Genomic DNA, 25,219 nt, shown 5'->3' on the forward strand with positions numbered 1-25,219 from the left:
AAGAACAAGAAAATAAAATCAGAATGTAAACCAAAATAATTAAAGATATACAGTAGATCATCTAACATACAGGGAAGTCTTATAGACTATTTGACCCATGAGTAGAAATATATGAAAAGTCAATATAATTTTGTGTTCCTTCAGACTGGGCAGGTGGAATAAGGGCAGGCAGGTTACAGAATACCCTATCAAGAAAGGTTATAAAGACTTCATTTTTGGTGGGTTCAAAATAGGGTTGCTATTTGTCTAGCAAGAATGTACCTCTTATTCTAACAAGATTCAGATCACCCTGAGAAAGCTAAGAATTGCCTTTTGCCTTGCTAGTAGAATGCAATCTAGGATTTTGGGTCTGATTGATAGGGTTAGCTTTAGAATTGTAGGGATTTATCAAAATGTGAGTTTAGAGCTTAAAGGGATCCTGTCATGAGAAAACATGTTTTTTTCAAAACGCATCAGTTAATAGTGCTACTCCAGCAGACTTCTGCACTGAAATCCATTTCTCAAAAGAGCAAACAGATTTTTTTATATTCAATTTTGAAATCTGACATGGGGCTAGACATTTTGTCAATTTCCCAGCTGCCCCTGGTCATGTGACTTGTGCCTGCACTTTAGGAGAGAAATGCTTTCTGGCAGGCTTCTGTTTTTCCTTATCAATGTAACTGAATGTGTCTCAGTGGAACATGGGTTTTTACTATTGAGTGTTGTTCTTAGATCTACCAGGGAGCTGTTATCTTGTGTTAGGGAGCTGTTATCTGGTTACCTTCCCATTGTTCTTTTGTTTGGCTGCTGGGGGGTGATATCACTCCAACTTGCAGTACAGCAGTAAAGATTGATTAAAGTTTATCAGAGCACAAGTCACATGACCAGGGGCAGCTGGGAAATTGACAATATGCCTAGCCCCATGTCAGATTTCAAAATTGAATATAAAAAAATCTGTTTGATCTTTTGAGAAATGGATTTCAGTACAAAATTCTGCAGGAGCAGCACTATTAACTGATTCATTTTGAAAAAAATTTTTTTCCCATGACAGTATCCCTTTCATAAATAAAAAACTCACACATGTTCTATTCATTCCTATGGGATTTTTATAACCATATTTATTAAATGGTGAGTTCTAAATTTCACCCATTGGAAAACATAATTCTAAAAATCCCATATGAAAAATTAGAAATTTTATTTATTAAGCTCTAAACTCACATTTTGATAAATCTACCCCATACTGTCCTAATGGAATGTATGGGCAGTAGGGACACTTGGGAAGGATTGCATAAACTTATTTTTAAGCTTTTTCAAGTGAACCAGGGATTCAACTAAGGTCTACCCCATAATTTTGGACACGGGATTTCAAACACTTGTCCTGTCCCAAAATGTAAATAATTAACCCACAAATCTAAAATCCCCAGGCTTAATCACAAGTGTCTGCCTGAATTTAATCTGAACTTTTTTTGGAGAATTTTTGTTGATGCAAATTAGGGTTTGGAATTGATATAATATTATATTAGTATTCTGTGAAACACTCAGTATTTGACAGAATCCAAAAAATGTCCAAATTATGTGCATCCCTATAATTGCACATGGCCACCTTTTTCCTTTAACTTATCTCTGTAAGTAGTATTGAGGTCTTTTCCTTTTGAGACAATTCATAAAAGGTGTTTCCAGCTTCATTCACCATGCGCCTGTATCATTCACCCATAGTCATGTTTTTTTTTAAGACAAATGGACATGAAATCCGTCATTTATGTTATTTGTAATTTGTTTCTTCTGCCTGAGGGAATTTTCTTCAAAAACTGATTACATGGTGGCTGCAAACACAAAGCACAGAGGGCATCACCAACATAGGGTTCTGTGTCTTGGTTTTAACCATTTTGAGATGAGAAATAATGCCATGGCACAAAAACAATTGTACATTCTTGATTAAAGTGTGTACAAACCGATAAGATCATGAAACTTTGAAAAACAGTGTTTTAAGTACGTAAGCTTTTGAGATCCAGTGTGATCCAATGGGTATACTCTACTCAACTGCTTTGAGGCCACTGAGCTTATTATGGCAACATTATTTTTAATCAGTAGACTAGGCTGGTATTAAAGGTATCTACAATGGCAATTGTTTAAATATGGATCTCGGCACTGCTTTTAATTCAGTAGCTGATAAAAAACACATCCTTTGTTATCTATTGGAAACCAGAATGATAGTTCTTTGGCAATGAAATCAACACTCCAAATGCCAAGGAGAACACTAGACCATGACCATCTGTAAATATTTTGAGAAAAAAACAGCCCAAGTGAGAAAAACTGTTAATTTGTAATCTAGAGTAAGCTAACAGTGATGTTAACACCAAAACATGCACACAGGGGTTTAATATTGAATTAAGTCTTTAGTCCAGTAGAGGATGTGTGCTTTATCTGACTTTATCCTGCTGTGCTTCAGAACCTAAAGACTTATGGCTGCCCAGATGAATAGAGAGCTGCCTGTGTTGGGCAGTGCTGTATGCATGAGGGGTTAAAGTACGGAGGTGTCCCCTAAACAGTTATTTAACATGGGTGTCAGTAGGATGTACTTACTCTCTGCCCTATTGCAGGGGGTAAGGATAGAGATGGCCGGACCAGTCGAAGATGTACTGCCCAAATGAGTGCTCTTGTATCCCTTGCTCTTGCACCTGTGTTAGTAAATAGGGATGTAGCGAACTGTTCGCCCGCGAACTAGTTCGCGCGAACTTCGACCGTTCGCGTCCGCCGAATGTTCGCGAACGTTCGCATTTTGAGTTCGCGTTCGATCGTTCGACCATTCGACCATTCGAATTCCTTCGACCGCTAAAAATCGAACGATTTCCATTCGTTCGAACGATTGTAAGCATTCGATCGAATGAAAAGCATTCGATCGAATGGCTTCGATCGTTCGATTCGAATGAAAATCCTTCGATCGAACGATTAAAATCCTTCGATCGTTCGATCGAACGATTTTAGCGGGTGTTCGAAGTTCGCGAACTGTTCGCGAACGTTCGCATTTTTTGCCGGTGTTCGCGAACACCAAATCGGCAGTTCGCTACATCCCTATTAGTAAATGACTCCTTATGTCATTAGCTGCTTAACCAAACTGGAAACTACAGTCCAACTAGAACTGAAGGAATGCAGACAGAACTGCCATGCCAACCTGCATTATTATTTATTATATACGAATAGTATAATAAAGTAATGTGGCTGTCAGAAAGTTTTGGGACCAGAAGTTCAGCAATAGCTTGGAGAATTCTGTTTGGATTTTCTCGTCTTATAATGAAGATATACACATTTTAGCCAGGGGTATAATATGTTTAATGATGTGTTAATGATGTTACAGTGGTAAGCTATATTCGTATCTTTGTCACTCCTTAATTATCATACAATTTTAGAATAAATAGCAGTAACATGAATAATGCTTATTTTACATGATAGACAGTATGGCACACATTTTGCAGCAGGGAATAATTCAGCATTATGTGCAGAGACCCAGACTTGTTATTTATTCCTTAATTACAAAATGTATGCCTCCAAGAGTTGCCCATTTTGCCTGTTTCTAATATGACTTCCCTCTGAATAATTTATCTCAAAGCAGCCCATTTACTTGTTACTTGATACCACTTCCTAATATTGTATGTCATTTTATTTAGTGTTCAATTTCCTAGGTACTCCATCTTCCTGTCCTGTTCCATTTCCTATTTTGCTATAAAGTTATATATAAAATATTTTTTCTCTGTTTGTTTTACTTAACTGTGTGTGTGTATTAGAATGCACCATTAACAAGCAGAAACATAAGTGGAATAAAGGTCAGGAATAATTTGGTTAATTGAAGAAAAAACAAACTGACATTTTCCTTGGATAAACACAGCTATTAGTGTTTGAGTCAAACTTCATGATGCATTAAGAAAAGGAAATTCAATAAAGAGGGACAGATGTGTAAAGGCTGCCGATACCAAATCTGCTTCCTTCAACCTCAAAGGATTAGTGGTTCCATTTGTAATTTTAGCAAAGTCCTAATGTGACATCTAGTTGTGAAATCTGGCAAAGGTTAAGTGTTTCAACAGCAAGCGTTTTGGCTTCCCCCTTCCATGCCTCTTTCTTGCCTCATGTGCAAAGCATTGCTTTTCCAGCACAAATGGGGTGGACGAAGAGGTAAAAAAAAGTTTTATAAAAAAAATGGTTGCAAATTCAATCCAAAACTATGAGAGATGGAGATACAAGGTGATACATTAGAATTATGTTTCTATTCCATGAATTTATCAAAAAGTTATGTTAATTTTTTTCATTGTTGGTATAACACTGTGAAGGAAATTGACCTTTCCTTATGTAAATTGATGCAGAGTAAAATGAGACTAATTGAATAATGCTTATTCTTTTGTCAGTTTTTGACTGCTGGTAAATGCTCAGAATACCAAAAATCTATTAGAATTTTCAGGAAACCACTTTATACATGATGCAGTTTATTGCAGTTATTACAGTTTGCTATTGGGACATTGCCAATTAATTGCAAAGTCAGAACCAACTGATATTTGGAGGTAAATAGTCCATTATGGTTAACCAACAATGAAAAGAATTTAAAGCAGCATTTTTTATTCATACACGTTGCATTTGCCTTTCATTGGCCTTGTAAAATGTATAATAAATGCATTTACAGATAGTAATACTCTGAAATTCCATTTTATTTTAGTGTCTGCTGAATCATCTCCAGGAAGAGCTTCTAGAGAAAGAAGAGGGTAAATCCAAGGCAGAGAAAGAGTTCATCTATCTGTGTTCTCTGTGCTATTACAGCCTGTCTCTTTCTTAATGAATTCTAAGTACCTCATACTTTCTCATGCAGGAAGCTTATGTCAAACTAATTAACTTTTAATGAGAGGAAACCAACTGATTAGAATGTTTTTCTTGGCACTTGAATCAGTAAATTGTGTGTATATTTTAAATAGCTGTAGTTGGTTTTCCTCGCTTTACTAGTTAATTCTGGTGGTTGGAGGTAGAGTTTTTTTGTTTGTTTGTTTGAACTAGCTTCAGAGTGAAATCTTTTTATTAAGTTACAGCTCACTTTATAAATGACATTCATTATTAATTACTAGGGATACACCAAATTCCATGATTTGACTGAAAGCAGAATCCTTTGTGAACGATTTGTTCGAATCCCAAACCGAATCTGAACCCTAATTTGTATATATAAATTAGGGAAACCGCGGGGGGAAAAGAATTGCGTGCACAGTGCACCGCTAAAAAAATGTGACTTTGCGTTTGCATGTGATTAAAACCTATTAATTACACATTTGCTGCACCAGTCTGAAGTCACAAAAGGGTAGGGAGACACAAATGAGAAGAGAGGAGAGTGTGGCTGTAGTATTACAGTGTATTGGATCTGTTTCAGGAAAATATTAAAGTATATCCTTAGTCACTAAAAGGCAAACACAGTAATGATTAAAAGGATCAGAGACAAATACAAAGGTGTTACTCGAATAATAGATTTTATTTATAGTACTGATTGGAATAAAAAAAAGTCCACTACCAGGCCTATTAAATCACCCCAACCATATCAGACTGTGGAATCCCTAGACTTGCTGACTAGACCTTCATTAATGAGAGTGGTGGTCCATGGAACCACTGGAATATTCTGGAATATTGGAATTTACAGATGTTGGTGTTGAACCCCTTCCTGTTTGTAACAGTGACAACTTTTCCGGTTTTCCTGATCCAAAAATCACCAAACATACAATACATACTTACCCAAATAAACCCAAAGCAGTGTTTATTGGCCAGAAGCAAAATGAAACACTGTCCTTCCAAGTTGCCCTGTTCCTTTCCATGCTTAAAGGTTTCTAACTCTTATGAGCAGATTTTCCAAAGTGAAAATTCAAATTTAAAAAATTAGAATTTCGAGTTAATTTTTGTGTACTTCGACTAGGGAATAGTCCAAATTCGATTTGAATTTGAAAAAAAAATAGAAAATTAGAATAACGAAATTTATCATGTACTGTCTCGAATTCAAGATTCGAAATTCGACCTTTGATAAATCTGCCCCTTAATAATTGTAAATAGGTTTATAAATGGCTGCTGAAGATTATAAAAAAATATTAAATACTGTCAACAATGAAACATCATCTACCTGTCCCTTTGTCTAAGGTAAGTCTTAATTTTTTCTAGCCAACCTGCACTGTACATCATCCTCTGAGTTTATATTTAAGAGAGGGTTGGCTGTTCATTGGATGGAGCCAGTACACAGCTACTGTAGCTGCTTTTCTAGAAAAACAAAATATGAATCGCAATTGGAATCTTTTGTTTTTTTTGCTGTCACTAGTGGATCTGTCGATAGACCACATATGGATCTTCTTCTTTGTTTCAGGACCAGAAGCAGGTGTATGTTTATAGCAAACCAGGGGTCTCTCACTAACCACTGTAGGTTCCCCATTGGCTAACCTTGAGTATCCTTGGGCATCCTTCTCTGTTAACATGACAAAACTGTATAAATGTAAACATTAACTATACTTACTACATTTCCCTTTATCAAGAGTAGTTTACTGTGCAAATAAATATGTTGTGAACATATACCCTTATTATTATGTTTATTTATAAAGCACCATCCCATACAAAAGGCTGTACACACCAATACAGTAGGTGATTTGGGCCCTGTACACAAGAGGTAACAATCTGTTTCTCATGTATTTTGATATTTTCCTAAAGATATGTTAAGGTAGTGTTATGCTCTTTCCTTTCTCTGTTTTACCATACAATTTCCAAATGCCAGAATAGTAGAATTCCAGGAAGCTGCTCAGTATTCTGAAGCAATCCTTACCTTATGCATAACAATATAATTTGTTTCCCATTGATCCCTTAATTACTAAATTTGTATAAAAGCTGTTATATTATCTCTTTTTTGACACAATATGGCACAATTTTGTTATAATGTTGAAAACCAAATAAGACAACTGCAGTTGGTAGCCTTTCAAAGAAACCGCCCTTTAAGATGAAATGAATCCTATTTCAAGTTTATTCCCATGTTCTCTGATAGAGACTCTAGGGGTGTATTTTGCGGAAAAAATGCCTTTTTGATTGTTGAATTTCTTTAGATTAATATGCAGCTGTCATTCCTAGGCAAATCTAGGCCTCCTTTAAAGTGTCTTTTTTCCACTTTCTTTTCCCCAGGCTGCAAGAGATGCCTACCTCGCTTGGAGAGACAGCCCATTCCTTTCTGGTTGGGGCTCGGTATAACAGGTTGGAATTACAATATTTGAGCTGCGTCCTCTATGAAAGCAAGAACTAAACACTTTATTTGGGCTTTTAACATTAATATCAAGGGAGGGGCAAGGTTTTTCTAGCATGAACTATAATATGGTAAACTGTCTGAAATCAAAATGCAATTTTCTGTACAATAGTAGGCAAATGAAAGGCTGAATATAGTAGATTTTTGCTATAATATAAATATGAGGAAAGCAGTCTAAAGAAGCAACGAACGTGAATACAAACACCCTTTATATATATTTGTTGATCAATGGGGACAACTGAGGAAATTTCTCAAATATGTTGCTAAGTAACGAAAGCTGTGTACATCTGTACTGCATGCATTGGTGTTGCACAGACAGGGGTCAGTTCTAAGCATTCATCAAGAGCAGTTTCATGATTCCAGTTAATTACATTGCCCCAGGTCTCATCTTTATGGGGGCAAAAAATGAAAACCATCGATAGCAAACTGTCACAGAATTTTTGAATACAGCGTTGATATTTTAGCTTTAAAGCATAGGTCCTGCTTCCTTTGCAAGGGGCTTCCAAGCCACCTGCAGAAAAGATAAGACAGGATATCAGTAGAAGTCTAAGCAACTGTTGGTTAGGCAGCACAATGTCTAGGATTATCTCTCAAGGCCATAACAATGAAAGTAGCTGCTGTGCTAATATGTGCCATAATTGGTACAGACAACCATGCAGAGGCTAAAATTATTAATGCCACTCTGTATTTACAGTAGGGGCTGATCCTATTATTGAAGTGCCTGGAGTCTTGAACTCTAACTAAAAATGTCCCCAAATGATTTCAGACTGCCCAATACAACTTTGCCAATGTTCTTGAAAATGTTTTATGGGAGGTGATTGTAATAACCATCGCTTACCCTGGTAACCATGGAGCTTAGCTTGGGTTTTGGATATAAGGTGACGAACGTGACAGTGATAATGGATGTTTTGGCCTGCTAGCATGAGAAAATGGCATTTTATACAAAATACAACCTCAAAGCCATCCCTAGCAAACTGAAAGAGTCTGTAGCAGCTCAGTAGAAGCTGGAGAACACAAATGAAGACTCCAGTTCCCACAGTGCTTGCATGTTCTCTGATTAGCAGACCCATGATGAAGGAAAGTCAAAGAAGTCTGTAGAGAATCATGGAACTAGAGTGTTGGCTGGAGGAGAGTTGACTACTGGTACTGCTGTTTCAATGGTACAGCTATGGGACCTGTTTTCCAGAATGCTCTGGACCTGGGGTTTTGTGGATAATTTTTTCTGTAATTTGGGTCTTCATACCTTATATCTACTAAAAAATCTATCATTAATTAAACCCAATAGGCTTGTTTGCTTCTAGTAAGGACAAATTACATCTTAATTGGGATCAAGTAAAGGGTACTGTTTTATTATTACAGAGAAAAGGGAAACTCCAGTAGAGGGAGTCACGAGAGACAGACAGATAATGCTTTTAGAAGCAACATTTACAAATAACTTTAATATCTAATATCTTCATTAAGCAAAATGTTAGTTTTTTGCATTATTTAAGACAAAATAATTATCAATTAAGGACTTCTGCACAGTAAAACTAAAAAGAAGACATTTATAATTGCTCGTATTTGTTTAACAATCGGTAACAATGACTACTGTTTGTAAAAAAAAAAGAAAATTCGTAGTAAAGAAGAAAACATTAAAATGATTGTAATAATAAAGTGCTGCTGCTGGATTCTAACATCCTATATAATGAAATTGGATTTGACTGCTAAAAGCAGTTGAATCATTTCTTACATTCTGGCACATTTATACCTGCCAAAAGTCTTTGGTATACAGTATATGCTTATTCCTTAAACCTCTTTCCTGACTGCCAGGGAAAGGTTCTTAATAGTCAGGAAAATGTTAATAAATGCAACAAAATTAGAACTGCTGGCAATCCTTTAGAATTCTCCAGTTAAAATTTTCATACAGTGCGTCTGCTCCTAAAGTTCAGTTAATTCAAGCTGCCTCCATTTGTTAATTCATTGGATTGTAAGTCAACGCCAACTCCAAACTTAACATTGCAAGATGAAACTGAATTAAAGTAGATTTTGCCAACAAATTCCACCCCATTACATATTCAACTTATTTTACAACATATCCAATATGTGATTAATCACTTCCTTTGGTACATGAGTATTTGTTTTTCTTACAGTTTTGAAACTCTTACTATTTTGTTGATAAAATACCATTTCCTTGACAACTCTCTGTGGATGACCTGTTCCTTTTTATGTTTTTCTAAGTTTAAAGTCAAAGTGTTTACTCTCAACACTTTTGCAGAGTATATTAATTTCCTATCTTCTCTTCATTATAGATATTAGCGGGTCTTACACCGTTAATAACATGCTTTTGTTATTCTTTTTAACTAGAGTTATCAATCAGTATGTGGCCACTTTTTGAAAAAGAGCACATGCTGTACTATATATGGTAGATTCTACTAAAAAAATAAGAGCATTTAAGGTATGTTAATGGAGGCTTCAAAAAATGTTTCTGTCTAAAGTAATGTATACCTGAGTATAAATGTCCATTAAAGAACCACATAATACTGACTTCACTGATAAATTGTTTCTACCAGGGGTTCATCATCTGTGCTTCTCAATCCCAGACTCCTCATAAATATTCCTGTGGATAGATATGTGTTACTTTGCATGTTCTGAAAAGTAGAGAACGCTCAGAGTCTCATGTTACTAGAGGTTAGCACTGAGCTGCTTTAATGTGACAGCTAAAATAAGTCATAGACAAGATAACAAGAAAGTGGAGGAATGCAGCAAGTGTCTTGTTACATTCAGTTCATTCCCATTGATAGCCAGATACAAAGTAGACAGAGTGACAGAGTGCAGACACGCATTAATGCAATACAGTAGCAAATTTTTTTAAGATAATGTATTTGTTGGTGCAGAAAAGGCCCATGATTATCTTTGGAATGTTGTCACCTTTATTACCACCTGTGTGTTCCTAACCCTCAAAGTTCCCAAGAGGCTAGACACAGAGCAGAGCCACTGGGCACATAGACAGGCAGGAATCACCATTATTTTCCTTTTATCTCTACAATAATGATTATAAACCACTTTTTGTAAAAGCTGGAATGATTAGAACCTATACATAAGAACATTTGGGTTCTTATCATCTAAAAAGCAGAAAGGAAAAGTTTAGAAGGGGTCATTTAGAAGGGGCTCTGTTGCATGGGCCAAAGCACTAAGGGGCCCAAAATCAAACCTGTTAGTGCCTACCTGCCTCCCCCTGCCTACTTCTAATTAATATATTGCTACTTACTGTAAAACTGGCAGCACTGTATTCATGGGGGAGTGCAGATTTTACACTACATTCTGGAGTGCAAAGACTTTTACCAGTGATGCAATGTGCCAGCAGAGTATAAATGTGCAAAAAAAACATGACAGTAAGCGCCCATTTTATTACACTTTGCACATCCAAAAGCTAAAATATTACTCTGACTTCATGAATGAAGTGTTTATGGTTCTACTACAGCTTCAGGGTGTGTGTGTGGGGGGGGTCACATATTAAGGCAACATTTATGTATGTGTTTGTTTAGGGCACTCATCCAAAGACAATGAAACACCCGCACTGGTTCCATTCGAGTATAGGAGTGCATGTAGGATAGTGACAGTATCTCTTTTGTTGTTTTAAACCCTTAGCCCCAGTGACTAAGGATTGTGGGATTCAATGCATAAACAGCTTTAGATTCTTGTCTTACAGTATGGTAGACTAGCAGGTTGGTCAACACATTTTTTGTCTTTTATGGTTCAGTGTGGTAGAATATTTTAACAGTTATTATTAAAAATGCATTTTACATATTTCTAAAAGTAATCAGAGGGTAAATTCTTTTTTGGACTATCAGTCTTTTTAGGCGTTAATTTGGATTACCACTGATAATGGATTTATTGCACAGCTGAAAAAAGCTTTTTGAGCATCATTTGTTTTCTGTACCTCGGTAATGTATACATACAGTATTCTCTTCTGTATTAACATTAAATGTATTTTCTCCGAAAGAACAATACAACTTTAGTGGAGAATCCTATCCAACCACTTTTGGGATTTTTATGCCCCATAAAATATAGATCATAGCACTATCACCTCTTGCATCACATTTTGGCTGAGTTATTGCACTGGGTATCGTTATTTTCCCACAATATACCGTTAACCATAATTCCTCACAGCGCTTTGTAGAGCAGTGAGAACTACAAAAAAAAAACTGTTGACAGGACTACATCATTCCGGAATTAAGAGGGCAAAAGAAAATTTACGTTTGGAGAAATACAAAACTGTGATCCCACTGTCAATTTTGTTTTGTTGAAATGACATTGCTCTTTTAACGTGTATAAATATAGATAGACAGATATTACAACTGGGAGCTGTGGCTTTATTGCAAGATCTACAGAAACCACTTCTATTTATTTTAACAAGATTATTTTCTCAGAAAAATTCACATTTACTGAATTAAAGGTTTCAGGGTTATTCGTATTTTTTGGGAAAAAAACCCCCTCTAAAACCACTAAAATTCAACCTTTAATAAATAAGCCTCCACAAGTATAGATATTGGTATATAGTTTATGTGAGTGTATAGATAGTCGGTATAAGTGCGTGGATATATGTGCACTGGGGATCATTTGAATAGGTTGAATTTCATGGACTTTTTTTCAGGGGGCAAGTCAACCCCAAAATAAAAAAATGCCTAATAAAAGGATACATAATTCTAACCAACTTTGCAATAAACATTCATTACAAACTTTCTATGGTTTTTAAGTTATTTGTATGTGTATTGTTATTGAAAGCAGTGTTTGTCTGTCCCTTTCTATCTTCTGCGCTAATGTCCAAGACTGTTGATACAATGTAAGACAAGGCAGCTGCTTAACAGACGTGTCTTTGCTGGGGAACCAAGACTTTTGCAACATTGTTTAAAAAGTAACAACCAGGAGTTAAGCAAATGCTGCTTTAAATAGCAATTATATTTACAAATGACTTTAAAAGCACTGCAAATTTGTAATTAATGCATATTGGAAAGTTGCTTAGAATTAGGGTTTCTTTTATTAGGCGCATTTTTAATTTAGGGGTTGACTTGCCCTTTATTTATGTAACTATGATTCTGTTGCATGCGACTTAACTGGGTGAATACAAAACCCTCCACAAGTTTTATTTCTTTTGTCCAAGCTTAAGGTTGGCAGACCTCATCCTTGATATTGAAAATATTTAAAGACTTTTCAGCATAAGATTCTAGGCCCACTAGCAGAATGTACATACTGTTCCTCATACAAATAACCCTGGATAAGGTTATTCAGGGAGAACATCACAAAACACCTGCACATAACTGCACCACATCAATTTTGCAGGTAAATGACTCAACACGAAAGGTCAGATTTATCAAGGGTCGAAGTGAATTCGAGGGAATTTTCTAAGTAAAAAAATTCGAAGTAATTTTCTTGGATACTTTGACCATCAAATAGGATACTACGACTTCGAATTTACTTCGAATTCGATTCAAAGTAAAATAGTTCGAATATTCGACAATCGATGTACCGTCTCTTTAAAAAAACTTCGACTTCAATAGTTCGCCAAATTAAACCTGCCGAAGTGCTATGTTAGCCTATGGGGACCCTCTAATGCTTTTTTGCTAAGTTTTTTGTAGTCAAAGTAAAATTGTTTGTTCGATCGCTGAAATAGTTCAATAATGCATTGAAGTATATTTCACTTCGAAATTCGACCTTTGATAAATCTGCCCCTCAGCCTCTTCAGGTGTATGTCAGTATCTTGCTATTAGAGCACCCTGTAATTAGTTAACACCTCATTAAAAATTAAAAAACTAACCCTCGCACATTCCCTCTCCTTTGCTGGAGTTCCTTCTGCAGCTCCTGGACTTGAACTTAGCTTTAGCCACTTTCTTAGTAGCTTTCTTTATGGGGCCGATTCACTAAGGGTCGAATATCGAGGGTTAATTAACCCTCGATATTCAACTAGGAACTAAAATCCTTCGACTTCGAATATCGAAGTCGAAGGATTTAGCGCAGATAGTTCGATCGAACGATAATTCCTTCGATCGAACGATTAAATCCTTCGAATCGAACGATTCGAAGGATTTAAATCCAACGATAGAAGGAATATCCTTCGATCAAAAAAGTTAGCCAAGCCTATGGGGACCTTCCCCATAGGCTAACATTGACTTCGGTAGCTTTTAGATGGCGAACTAGGGGGTCGAAGTTTTTTTTAAAGAGACAGTATTTTGACTATCGAATGGTCGAATAGGCGAACGATTTTTACTTCGAATCCTTCGATAGTCGTAGTCGAAGTAGCCCATTCGATGGTCGAAGTAGCCCAAAAAAAACGTCGAAATTCTAACTTTTTTAACTTCGAATCCTTCACTCGAAGTTAGTGAATCGCCCCCTATGTGTTGGGAAATGGAATGGTTCTGGTCCACAGCAAGCATGGGTTCCAGCACATATATTTCTAATACATGTAGAGACTGGGGGGAAACCTCTAAATAGAGAATAGGTCCAAATTGAGTTATTTAAAATAATTTTAATGTTATATGCGTAGGATTACTTAAAAGGTACTGGAAGCCGTGATTTAAGAGCAACTCCTAATCTGCCTTTTGTATATTCCTTTTACAGTCCATACATATTTCAATTCATGTCCACAACATCACTACACAAACTATGGTTATAAATAGTTTTTATATTGAGGGAAATGGACACAACACAGAATACAGGAAGGTTGTTGAAATTGGAAATACCCATATAAAGGGGAGCACTATTAGGGGGGAAGAGTTTTACAGTTTACCAGCTACATTGTTGTGAATAAAATACACATCTGGACTGACTAACTGCCTTATAAGGATCCCAACATAGGACAGAGAAGAAGCTTAGTAAGTCCGCCATAAGCTAAATATCAAAGTAACACCTATCTCTATTACTTTCAAAGGTGATGGGCAGATCAAAATGTAAATTGCTCATAAAATGTAACCCCATTAGAAATAAAGAAAATCTGAAAAAATAAAAGGCTTTAAAAACACCATCTCAAAGGTTTGAAAAAAGAGATACAACTTGTGGAGAGTTTTGTACTCAAAAAAAAAAAAAACTACAGCCAACTGGAAATTCACATGATGGAATATCCATTAGCTAGAGAGCTGTATACAGTACAAGATAAAGTTCTTTTCATGTTAACCATGAAATAATAGAAATCGCTTATAAAGTACATATACAGTAGCTACACTAAGAACGATAAATGATAAGTGGGACAGACAGGAGATAGGTGATAGGTCAATGCTTTTTTTGACAACCTAGCTAGCTATATCATTCTCCATTCAGATAGGTAACTTTTAAAGGACCTTTTTGCCATGTTTCTTTGGCTGTTTTGTTCTTTATGTCAGCTTTCAGATTAAACTAACACACCAATGAAGCATGAGCAAACTTATTTATATGGCTGTGCCATACTGTTTATATGACAAGTATACAGTAGTTGGGGTCTATAAACTGGCTCTACTGCCAAGGGCTAACAATAGTGAAGTCGCCCTAATATTCTAACCAATACCAAGTTAGACCAAAAAATCACAATTGTTTACCCATATCGGAAAACTGTAACCAAACTCATTGAGAACATGAACAGAAAGAAGCTTCTGTCTAAGCAAGTTCACAGGCAGTCATTCTGCTGAAGATATTTTATGAGCTGAGAATGATGAATCAAACGCAACCATCTGTAATTAAGCAGAGGAATCATTAAAACTGACTGGGGACTGTAACAGTTCATCCCTGCATTATGTGACAGAAGAGTTGCTGTGTTGGATCATGTGCATCTGGTCAGCACAAGGTCCAATTGCAATCATAGCATTTTAACTTTGGTTTATAAACAGTTTAGCCGGGGTAATTAACATTTTACATCTTAAAACCCAACATAAGAGGCATTGCCAGAAGAAAATGCATTGAAGTTTATTGTCCCAGTAGAGTGTATTTGTACATTATGGTAATTCTTTTAGACCCTAGGCCATGAGTATTGAACAAAAATCACCTTTCTCAGCTTCTCAATGACCTGCATTCTTGCAAATGGGCTATTTGAACATGAAAGAATCCTCAACAACTTTTATACTTTCCTTCAAAAATACATATATATTTTTCTAATGACGGATCTCCACTGCAATAAGGGTGGAGAACCAGAGAACAGCTTTATAAGCAATAGTCAGGAGCAATATTTAATGTTTAGTAATACAAGCAATATAAAATATATGTTTCTGGTCACTGGTCAAAATACAAACATTTTTTATTTATTCACACAAAAATATAAGGTCATATTATGATATATATTTTACCACGTTATTATATATTATTATACAGGTATGGGATCCGTTATCCAGAAAGCTCTGAATTTACGGAAAGGCAGTCTCCCATAGACTCCATTATAATTAAATAATCTGACTTTTGAAAAATTATTTCCTTTTTCTCTTTAATAATAAAACAGTACCTTGTACTTGATCCCAACTAAGATATAATTAATCTTTATGGGAAGCAGAACCAGCCTATTGGGTTTATTGAATATTTACATGATTTTCTAGTAGGTATAAAGATCCAAATTATGGAATGATCCATTATCCGGAAAACCCCAGGTCCCGCGCATTCTGGATAACAGGTTCCATACCTGTAAATAGATTTTTTCTATAGTGTTATATGAAATAGTGGTATATGAACACATTTTTTTTGCATGATTTAAATTTTTTTTGTTTTTCCCTTTTATGGGTTCTAGTGTCTATATAATAAATTTCACATTTTTAATCTAGCTTTTTCGATTGCTGGGTTAATCATTTGGTTTGTTGGCTTGATAATTGGGCTTCTAAAGTTGGCTTTATGTATGTTTTTTTTGTAAGGACTTTGACGTTTGTTCTGAAATATTATAGGAGCATAAATGGTTTAAAAAATTCTGGTGTGCCCTGACGGCTTCAGTGTTGTATAATTATTTAAAAGTCCTAAGTTGCAAACACCATTCTACAAAAACACATCTTATTTTTATGACCCCAGGCCAAGTTAATGAAATAATAGGCAGGGATGCAGCTTGCTTTTTTCTAGGACTTACTAAGTTTAGTTCAGTGAGCCCCTGTTGAATGCATGCAATAAAATTAGGAAACCTCATTATTCTTTCCAGTGACTCAAATACACAGTTATATGGCCTGACTAACATTTCCCCATTGTCTCCAGTACTTGGAATAGGCAGTATATCTGATGTATATCAGTGTGTTTTAGATTAGACTGGCCATATTCCTAGAATGTACAGTGTTTTGCAACCAGTAAAAAAAAGTGCACAGTATATAGAATTTGGCACCATGGAAGGCTTCCTCATTTGTTCTCTTTTGTGTGAACCACATCAGGGCTTAGCTGAAGATCTAACACATTTTTTCTGTCAGATTTTATAAGTAATTACTTTTTATATCTGCATGGTACTTATATTACCCTGCTGCTTCTGCTTGCAATCAGCAGGCCTAGCAGCCACTGTAGAATATGTGAATATGTACATATTACAAAATGGGACTGCAATTTTTTTACCAATTCTGTTGGTTTTATCTGTTCTATCATGTAGGTTTCCCTTATTTGTTAACCTACTGAGAATTATAACTGTTACACAGAGGCAAAATATGGGCATTTCCACAGTCCCATCTTTAGTCTATGTCAGGGATCCCCAACCTTTTTTACCAGTGAGCAACATTCAGATGTAAAAAGAGTTGGGGAGCAACACAAGCATGAAAAATGTTCCTGGATGAAGCCAAATAAAGGCTGTGATTGGCTATTGGTTGCCCCTATGTGGACTGGTAGCCACTGAGAGCAACATCCAAGGGTTTGGGGAGCAACATGTTGCTCACAAGCTACTGGTTGGGGACCACTGGTCTATGTGGTTTGTGCCCTCTCTCCACTAACAGGCATATGTTATTCTCCATTTAACAGGAACTGCATTGATTCTCAAGCCTTTCAGAAATATGGGCTTTTTGTTTCCAGAAGGCAACCAAGAGTTTCCTTTCTCACCAACAGCAAAATAGATGGTCAGATGACAAACCAGGTATGATGTTTATGGACATTACTAGTGGTAGTGATATTTTGTAGGCCAGGAGTGCAAAAAAAACCATAGCACTGCACTTTGCTGACAAGACCTTTTAAACTAACTGGTACAAAAACTGTCTGGTAAAGAAAATACAGACAAAGGGGCAGATTCACTAAAGGGCGAAGTGGCTAACGCTGGCAACTTTTCGCCAGTGTTGTCACCCGCAGAAACATCGCCAATTCACTAACAGGTGCAGGTGCCAATTCGCTAGCGAACTAGTGACCGTCGCTAGCATTCATTCACACTTTATAGCCAGGCGACTTTTCACTCTGGTGAAGAATCGTAACTTAGCTAATTCACTAAAGTGAGGATTTTACTGAACGTTACCTCTTTCGCTAAAGTTGATTTTGCCACCTCAGACCAGGCAAATTGCTTAAAAGAGGCTAGATCTTCCTCAATCTTCTGTCACTTACATCATATCCTGTGTGCCGAAAATGCATTAAGTTCCAAAAACGCTGGTGACTTTTCCTTCTTTGAAGCGGAATTGCCTGAAATAGTCCTGACTTAAACTTTTTTTGGCTGACTTAAAACTGACTTTGGGTATCCGGTTTTCTCCAGAAATTTCATAACATATGGAACATTCATTTTACAGTGGGCTCATGTGTAGGGCATTATATTAACTCTCTTGTCCTTATTAAGGTTCCCTGGACATGTTTTTGAAAAAGTGGTAACTTCAAGCATTTGCACCAACATTTATAATAAACACTTTACAACTTTAAATTACCCGCCGTATGCAAATTAACCTAAGTGCAAGGTCACTAGCGAATTTTCTCTAGGCACAAATGAACGCTAGCGCATCTTCGCTATGAAATGCTTACACAGCCGAAGTAAACCTAGTGAGAAGTCGCCAGAGTTTGACGCCCGGAACTAAACTTTGCAATTTAGTGTATTCGTAGCGCATTTGTGCCTGGCAAAGTTGTGCGAGGTATGGCGAAGTGGTCGCTGGCGTCAATTCGCCCTTAAGTAAATCTACCCCAGAGTTGGGTGTGGAATTCTGACATTATCTTCATAACATCACACACTAATTCAATATTGGAAGAGGGCAGCAAATCAGAAAATAAGAAGCTTGCAGGTTTTCCATCCAGGCTAAACAGTCCACTGTAAGCAAAATATTAAGTTTAATGGACACACATCAACCTACATCTTTTCCCTGCTAAAATCATTTTTGGGATTGGTCTTTGCAAGTAAAGCAATCAATTCTTCCTTTTCTATTTTACCTTCCCTCATTGCTGCTTTACATTTGTAATATTTATAGATCTTGAATGATGTGTCGGGCTCCCCTGAATGAAATGGTAGATGGAAATTCATAAAACGCCAGTCAACTATATTTTATCTGTAATAAAATCTGACTGATTAATATACTTGTGTACTTGGTGGTTGAAGACAACGTAAACCATCAATATAGCGGTGTTCTCAAGATCTATTAATGAGACATTTTCATGCTAAAAGAATCACTATAAGGCTCAAGACCCATAATTATTGATTACATCGAGAAGCTCATTTTGGTAGAAATTTAGCTCACCTTCAGGCTACTACAGCCTTACCCCTAACATTTAATGCAGAATTATGTATGACATTAAGCTGTAATCTGCTAAGGCTCATCTTAAATTACCAAAGCTATATAAACAGATTTATGCTTACATATAATTGTCTCTTGAAGTGTAACCAACATGTGGCGGCTGTTTCCATGAAAGTGAAACATATTGAATATATTTGAACGTGAACTATGCTTTTCCAAGTGAAAATGTTTTTGTTCTGCCCTTGGTATTTCTATTAAAAACATGAGGGAAAATCAGTTATGCTCACCAATTTTAATAAAGCTAAGTGCTGTTTCTCAGTAGGGTTTAAATTCTCTTGGCAGAGGACGTTTTAATTAGAACTGTTTGTTCTGTCAAGATGAAACCACTTGTCTATAACCACTTGTTTGAAAATGATATTACTGTCAATAGCTTTTTTCTATATTTAATATACTTGTCATTATATCAGTAGATGCTCCTATTCAGCTTATTAAACAAACTAATATCATGCTCAAAGGGAACTGGAGACTAACTGGGAAGCAAGAGTAACCTATTGCCTAAGGGTCAACATAATCAATGGATTTGCTATGTTAATGTATGCAACACCTGGTGATTTTAGTTCATCACTAGACAAACAATGTGGCTCAGAGGAGATGGTAATACAGTTAAACAATTCTACAATACAGCTGATATTCTACAGTTGAAAGTGGACAATTGGAGAGGCCCAACATACCCAGATGGCATCTTTACCCAACATACCTGTGTCACAAACACACTACTGTGATTGACAGATACACCACAGTGTTTAGTAATGCTGCATTATTTTCAGCAAAAGTGCTGAGATTCTGCTAAAATCTTAACAAAAGTTCTGAATTTTTGGCATCCCTACCACACAGATAAAAAAAATTGCTCTGATTGCAAAGGGATTCTCCAGGGTGTCTCCGACACATTAATGGAGGCTGAAAAGGCAGCATATTATGTATTACTTGAATAACAATAGTCTGAAAGCATGGCTGCCCTTTGTTAATTAGACGACGTTCACTCAAAAATGCTAGCTGCCACATTTTCAGGTGACATTTACTCATGAAGAAACTGTACCCATGATTTCAGGCAATTGCCATTCATGTAAATGGGGAGATTTCAAGTGTTTTGACTCTGCCCTCAAAGCTACAACATGTTTTGGCAACAAAATACTTGGAAGCAGGTCGGTGCTGAGAAACAAAATAGGACTTGGCATTTCAGGTATACAGAGGTCTAAACAGCCTACCCAGAGGCCCACCAGCCCAATTAATAGTAACTATGGCAACTTACAGCAGCCCCTCTGGCATTTGCCAGAATCCACAGTTTGCCAGTTAGGACCTGCTTGGAACCTTCCCGTCTGCCATTGCACAATAGCATATATTATAATGTTATGTTGAGCTAACAAGGATTCTACTATATTTACTATTTAAGTGGCAATGGAAAAGATTTTCTTTGGACTTTAGGACTCATTAATGCTGCAAGACACCTATATAAGATTCACAGAATGTATCTTAATTTTAGAGACAAGAAGATGAAGCTGTAACTGGACATCAAACTCAAGTAAAAACATCTGACAATCCCAACTGATCTGCTCCATTGAGTATAGGTAACAATGGATTTCATAATTTTTTTCTGTATGCAAATTGATTCTTGAACGAACCACACAACTGCTTCCCACTCTGAGGACAGATACTCCATGCACTGCATGACATGAAATCTAATCGAAATTGAATAATATTTATTAAAATCAAAAACATTTGGTTCTAGTTATTACTATCCTCTATATCATTGATCCCGTACTAGTGGTTCGTGAGCAACATGTTGCTCATCAAACTCTTTGATGTTGCTCCCAGTGGTCTCAAAGCAGGTGCTTCTTTTTGAATTCTTGGCTTTTGGTTACAAAAACCAGGTGTACTGCCAAACAAAGCCTACTATAGGCTAGTAGTCCACATGAGGCAACCAAATAGCCAATCACAGCCCTTATTCCTGAGGCATCCTCAGGGACTTTTTCATGCTTCTGTTGCACCCCCAACTATTTCTACATTGTAATGCATCTATAGACCCCTGCTCTATAGTGAAAATAGGAGGCCAGACAAAAGGTGAGTTGTTTGGTGCTGTTGCCCACCCCTAAATAAAAAATATACTCAAAATAAACAAATATTAAGCAATCTATTAAACGTTATTCAGCCCAGGTTTAAATGTATTTACTTTCTGTAAACAGAGAGGCTTAAAGCAATACTGACACCTTCCTATAAAATTCATATGAAGTGCCAGTATTAATTTTTTTCTGGTTAAAAATGCAGCCATTACTATCCCCCCTGCCGGCCAAGCATTACTCACCTCAGATAACACACTCAGACATGGCACCTGGATGATTTTAGAAGTCACAAAAGGTAGGAGGTGGAGCAATGCTTCCATTTGCTACAGTAGTGTTTCATTTGTAATCTGCCTATAGACGAATTACACCAGCCCATCGTAACCAAAGGAAACAGCACAGTGTCTTCAGTTCACTTTTCTCTACCCAAACTGGACTGGGGCGACATGGGGGCATTAATTAGCAGAAATTTGAAGATGGCTAAACTGACCAATAATACTGACATGTTCCTGTTAATTTTGATCATGTATAATGAACATCTTGAAGGTTCCCATTATAAAGGGAATTCTTTCTTGCATGTCCTTATTACTATATACATCAACAAGCTGGTGTATATATTTATCTTATTATAAAAATTTCTATTGTGATTTGATTTGGTTTGGAACGCTCATAACCTCTAACTGATGCTATGTAGGCTCAATAACTGTTTCAATTTAACATATTATTACACAATGGAAACTGCAAGTAATATTCACGAAAACATATTCTATTTATTGTATCAAAAAATGTCAAGTTTGTCATGGAGCACAGATCTTGCAGTATTGGTGTTGTATATACTGTAGATAAATAGGCAGCTGCTGTTTTTATACTGTGTCTTTTCTAGTTCTAACCCTGTCTTGAGGGCTCCGTGATGGCCACTGGATGATGTACAACCAAAGAAAGACAAAAGCATGTAATATTCCTGAAGTCGTCGTTCAAGAATGAAAATAAGGTCATTTCTGCACACTGTGGAAAATTACAAAGAGGAACAGTGGGAATCTGAAATGCAAACAAAATCAACCCCTAAGAAGTTTCCTAAGGATATCCATCATTGTCAAATCCTCTTTGCTATATAACTGTTGTATGACCAGAGAAAAGCGTGCTGACTGCTGGAGATATTGTTTTCCTAATACAAATATTAACCTATGAGTTCCTCCTCTGAATGTAACAATAAACACATTTCAACACCTGGTTCAATAAACATTAATCAGTTCCAGTAATTATCAAGGGCTGAAACGGGGCATTTTATTTATTCTTTTCAAACAAACAAATCATTATGAAATTATAGGCACAAATATTATTGTTCTAAAAACAATACTGAAGCTGTCCTACGAAAGCAGATAATTAAGGATGTTTTGCTGCTCTAAAAAGCCCTCTTAGACGCTGTGGGCTTGGTGGTTATCAAAGAATATGGTAGATGAGCACGAGACATAAAAAGCAAATATATGCTTACATTACTCAAGGCAACAACAATCTTAAAGGAAATGTAAACATTTTTAAATAAGGGAACATAAAACAGATCAGATGTCTTTTCTAAGTGCTTTGGAAATTTACATTTATTTTTGTTTCTATTTCAAGATATGAAGAAAAATGTGTACTGCTAATACAATGAATTATGTAACAACACCACCACCTGCTGTCAGGTTTCTGATTGTGATCCGGTCAGCAGAAGTGTAAAGAGAACTGTTCTTACATGGATCTCTTTAGGTAAGACATTAGCACAGTGTCTGATGTCTTTCCTATAGAAAACTACATCACAACAGTCTCTTTCTTCAGACACATTCCCCAGACAGGATCATAATCAGAAAACTGACCAGCAGGGGGGTAATGTTATTACAAAATTCATCATACTAATATTATAAAGAGCAAAAGTTCATTATTTAAAGGTTTACAATTCCTTTAACATAATAATAATGTTCTGTGAAATGTATTGTTGTATGTCAGCCAATGTGAAAATAATAGCTATCCATGGCCTTAATCTGGAGCACACATGAACTAAGTTGGGGAGATCATGTAATAAAACGTGTATTCTAAGAATATATATATATTCTAAGAATATATATATATATATATATATATATATATATATATATAGATATATATAGATAGATATATATATCTATATATATATATCTATATATATATATATATATCTATATATATCTATATATATATATATATCTATATATATATATATATCTATATATATATATATATATCTATATCTATATATATATATATATATATATATATATATATATATATATATATATATATATATATATATATATATATATATATATATATATATATATATATATATATATATATATCTATATAAATATCTATATATATCTATATATATATATATCTATATATATATATCTATATATATATCTATATATATATCTATATATATATATATATATATATATATAGCGCGGTATATTCATGGAGTTTCAATATTCCTCCTCCAGATGAAAAATATAGTGGTAGCAAACCGGCTTCTGATGAGACTGACCCTCAGGTTGAATTACAAATGGTAAAGACATTAGATAGTAATTCCCTTGGGGAAGAGACTGGTTTCATTCAGTAGGCATTACATGTTGTCCATATAGACAGCTTCACTAATATTTACAATAGAAATACAGGTATTGGACCTGTTATCTAGAATATTCTGGGCCTGATGTTTTCTGGATAATGGATCTTCTGTAATTTGGATCCCCATACCTTAAATCTAATATAAAATCATGAAAACATTAAATAAACCCAATTGGCTGGTTTGCTTTCAATAAGGATTAATTATATCGTAGTTTGGATCAAGTACAAGTTACTGTTTTATTATTACAGAGAAAAAGAAAATCATATTTAAAAATGTCAATTATTTGTTATAATGAAGTCTATAGGAGACATCCTTTCCATAATTTGGTGCCGTCTGGATAACAGGTTTCAAGATAACGGATCCCACACCTGTACTGAAAATCTTACTGGCCCAATAATAAACTGAGGTGTCAGAGCAGACTATACACATTTCCTATGTAGCAGGTTCCATATTGGAGCATCAAAGGAGAATATTTTGTTGTATATCTTCTTTTATAATAAGCTGTATAGATCAACCACATCAGAAGATTTTTTTTGACCTTTAGAAAATTACACTCATAGTTTGTTTTAATATAAATACCCCAAACATATAAACACTGTCTTCAGCTTCATTAATTAATTCATAGAGGATAAAATTAAATATTTAATATTATATATGCAGATTTAACAAAACCAAATGCCAAAATTGGAAGTAATAGCTTATTGTGTATCCAAAACATTCATTTACAGTGCATTTGCATTGATTCAGATGGAGCTGCCATATCGTTTGCTACCGCACAGTAATTTATAACAGAGTGCAAAATGAGAGCAGAGATAGTGAACATAAATCTGGGGCATATTTATCAAAAACTGAAGTTAGAGATCGCCACAGTCTGAAATTCCACCACTCTTCATTCATTTCTATGGCATTTTGAAAGGTGTATTTATCAAAAGGTGAACTTTCATTTTCACCTACTTTTAAAAACTCCATAGAAATGAATGAAAACTGGCTGAATTTCACTCTAGCGGATTGTGGCGATCTCTAACTTCACTCTTTGATAAATAAATCCCATAGTGTTCTGTTCTACTAAGGACAATAGAGACTGTCCCACTGAAGGCATTGGCAATATGGAAACTTGCTGCATTCTATTAGCAGCTAAGGAACCTTAAGGAACTGACCGCTATTAAAGTGGAAATAAATTAAAGAAAGTACCAAAATGATGGAATCAATTTCAGGGGCTCTCACATATGAACCTGGTACAAAAAAAGATATTAAACTTTAACCTCATTCTTAAATATTCTCTTTAAACTTTATAGTTATGCCAGTTTACACTAAGGGGCCGATTCACTAACTTCGAGTGAAGGATTCGAAGTAAAAAAACTTCGAAGTTTTTTTTGGGCTACTTCGACCTTCGACTACGACTTTGAATCGAAGGATTCGAAGTAAAAATCGTTCGCCTATTCGACCATTCGATAGTCGAAGTACTGTCTCTTTATAAAAAACTTGGACGCCTAGTTCGGCATCTAAAAGCTACCGAAGTCAATGTTAGCCTATGGGGAAGGTCCCCATAGGCTTGGCTAACTTTTTTTGATCGAAGGATATTCCTTCGATCGTTGGATTTAAATCCTTCGAATCGTTT

The 25,219-nt window shown here is 35.7% G+C and overlaps 1 protein-coding gene across 2 annotated transcripts in view; it reads left to right on the top strand.

Moving 5' to 3' along the window:
- LOC108717037 overlaps positions 1 to 22,202 on the top strand; it is a 114,564-nt gene extending 92,362 nt beyond the window's left edge. For both annotated transcript variants that reach the window (XM_018263761.2, XM_018263758.2), the window contains 5 exons: positions 4,682 to 4,727; positions 7,150 to 7,218; positions 17,174 to 17,285; positions 20,387 to 20,471; positions 21,844 to 22,202. In XM_018263761.2, coding sequence (XP_018119250.1) covers positions 4,682 to 4,727; positions 7,150 to 7,218; positions 17,174 to 17,285; positions 20,387 to 20,452 — 293 coding nt within the window. In that variant the 3' untranslated portion in view covers positions 20,453 to 20,471; positions 21,844 to 22,202. The remainder of the gene's footprint in view (positions 1 to 4,681; positions 4,728 to 7,149; positions 7,219 to 17,173; positions 17,286 to 20,386; positions 20,472 to 21,843) is intronic.
- The last annotated feature ends 3,017 nt before the right edge of the window (positions 22,203 to 25,219 follow it).

Source organism: Xenopus laevis, chromosome 5L (assembly GCF_017654675.1).
Source record: "Xenopus laevis strain J_2021 chromosome 5L, Xenopus_laevis_v10.1, whole genome shotgun sequence".
Classification (NCBI taxonomy): Eukaryota; Metazoa; Chordata; class Amphibia; order Anura; family Pipidae; genus Xenopus; species Xenopus laevis.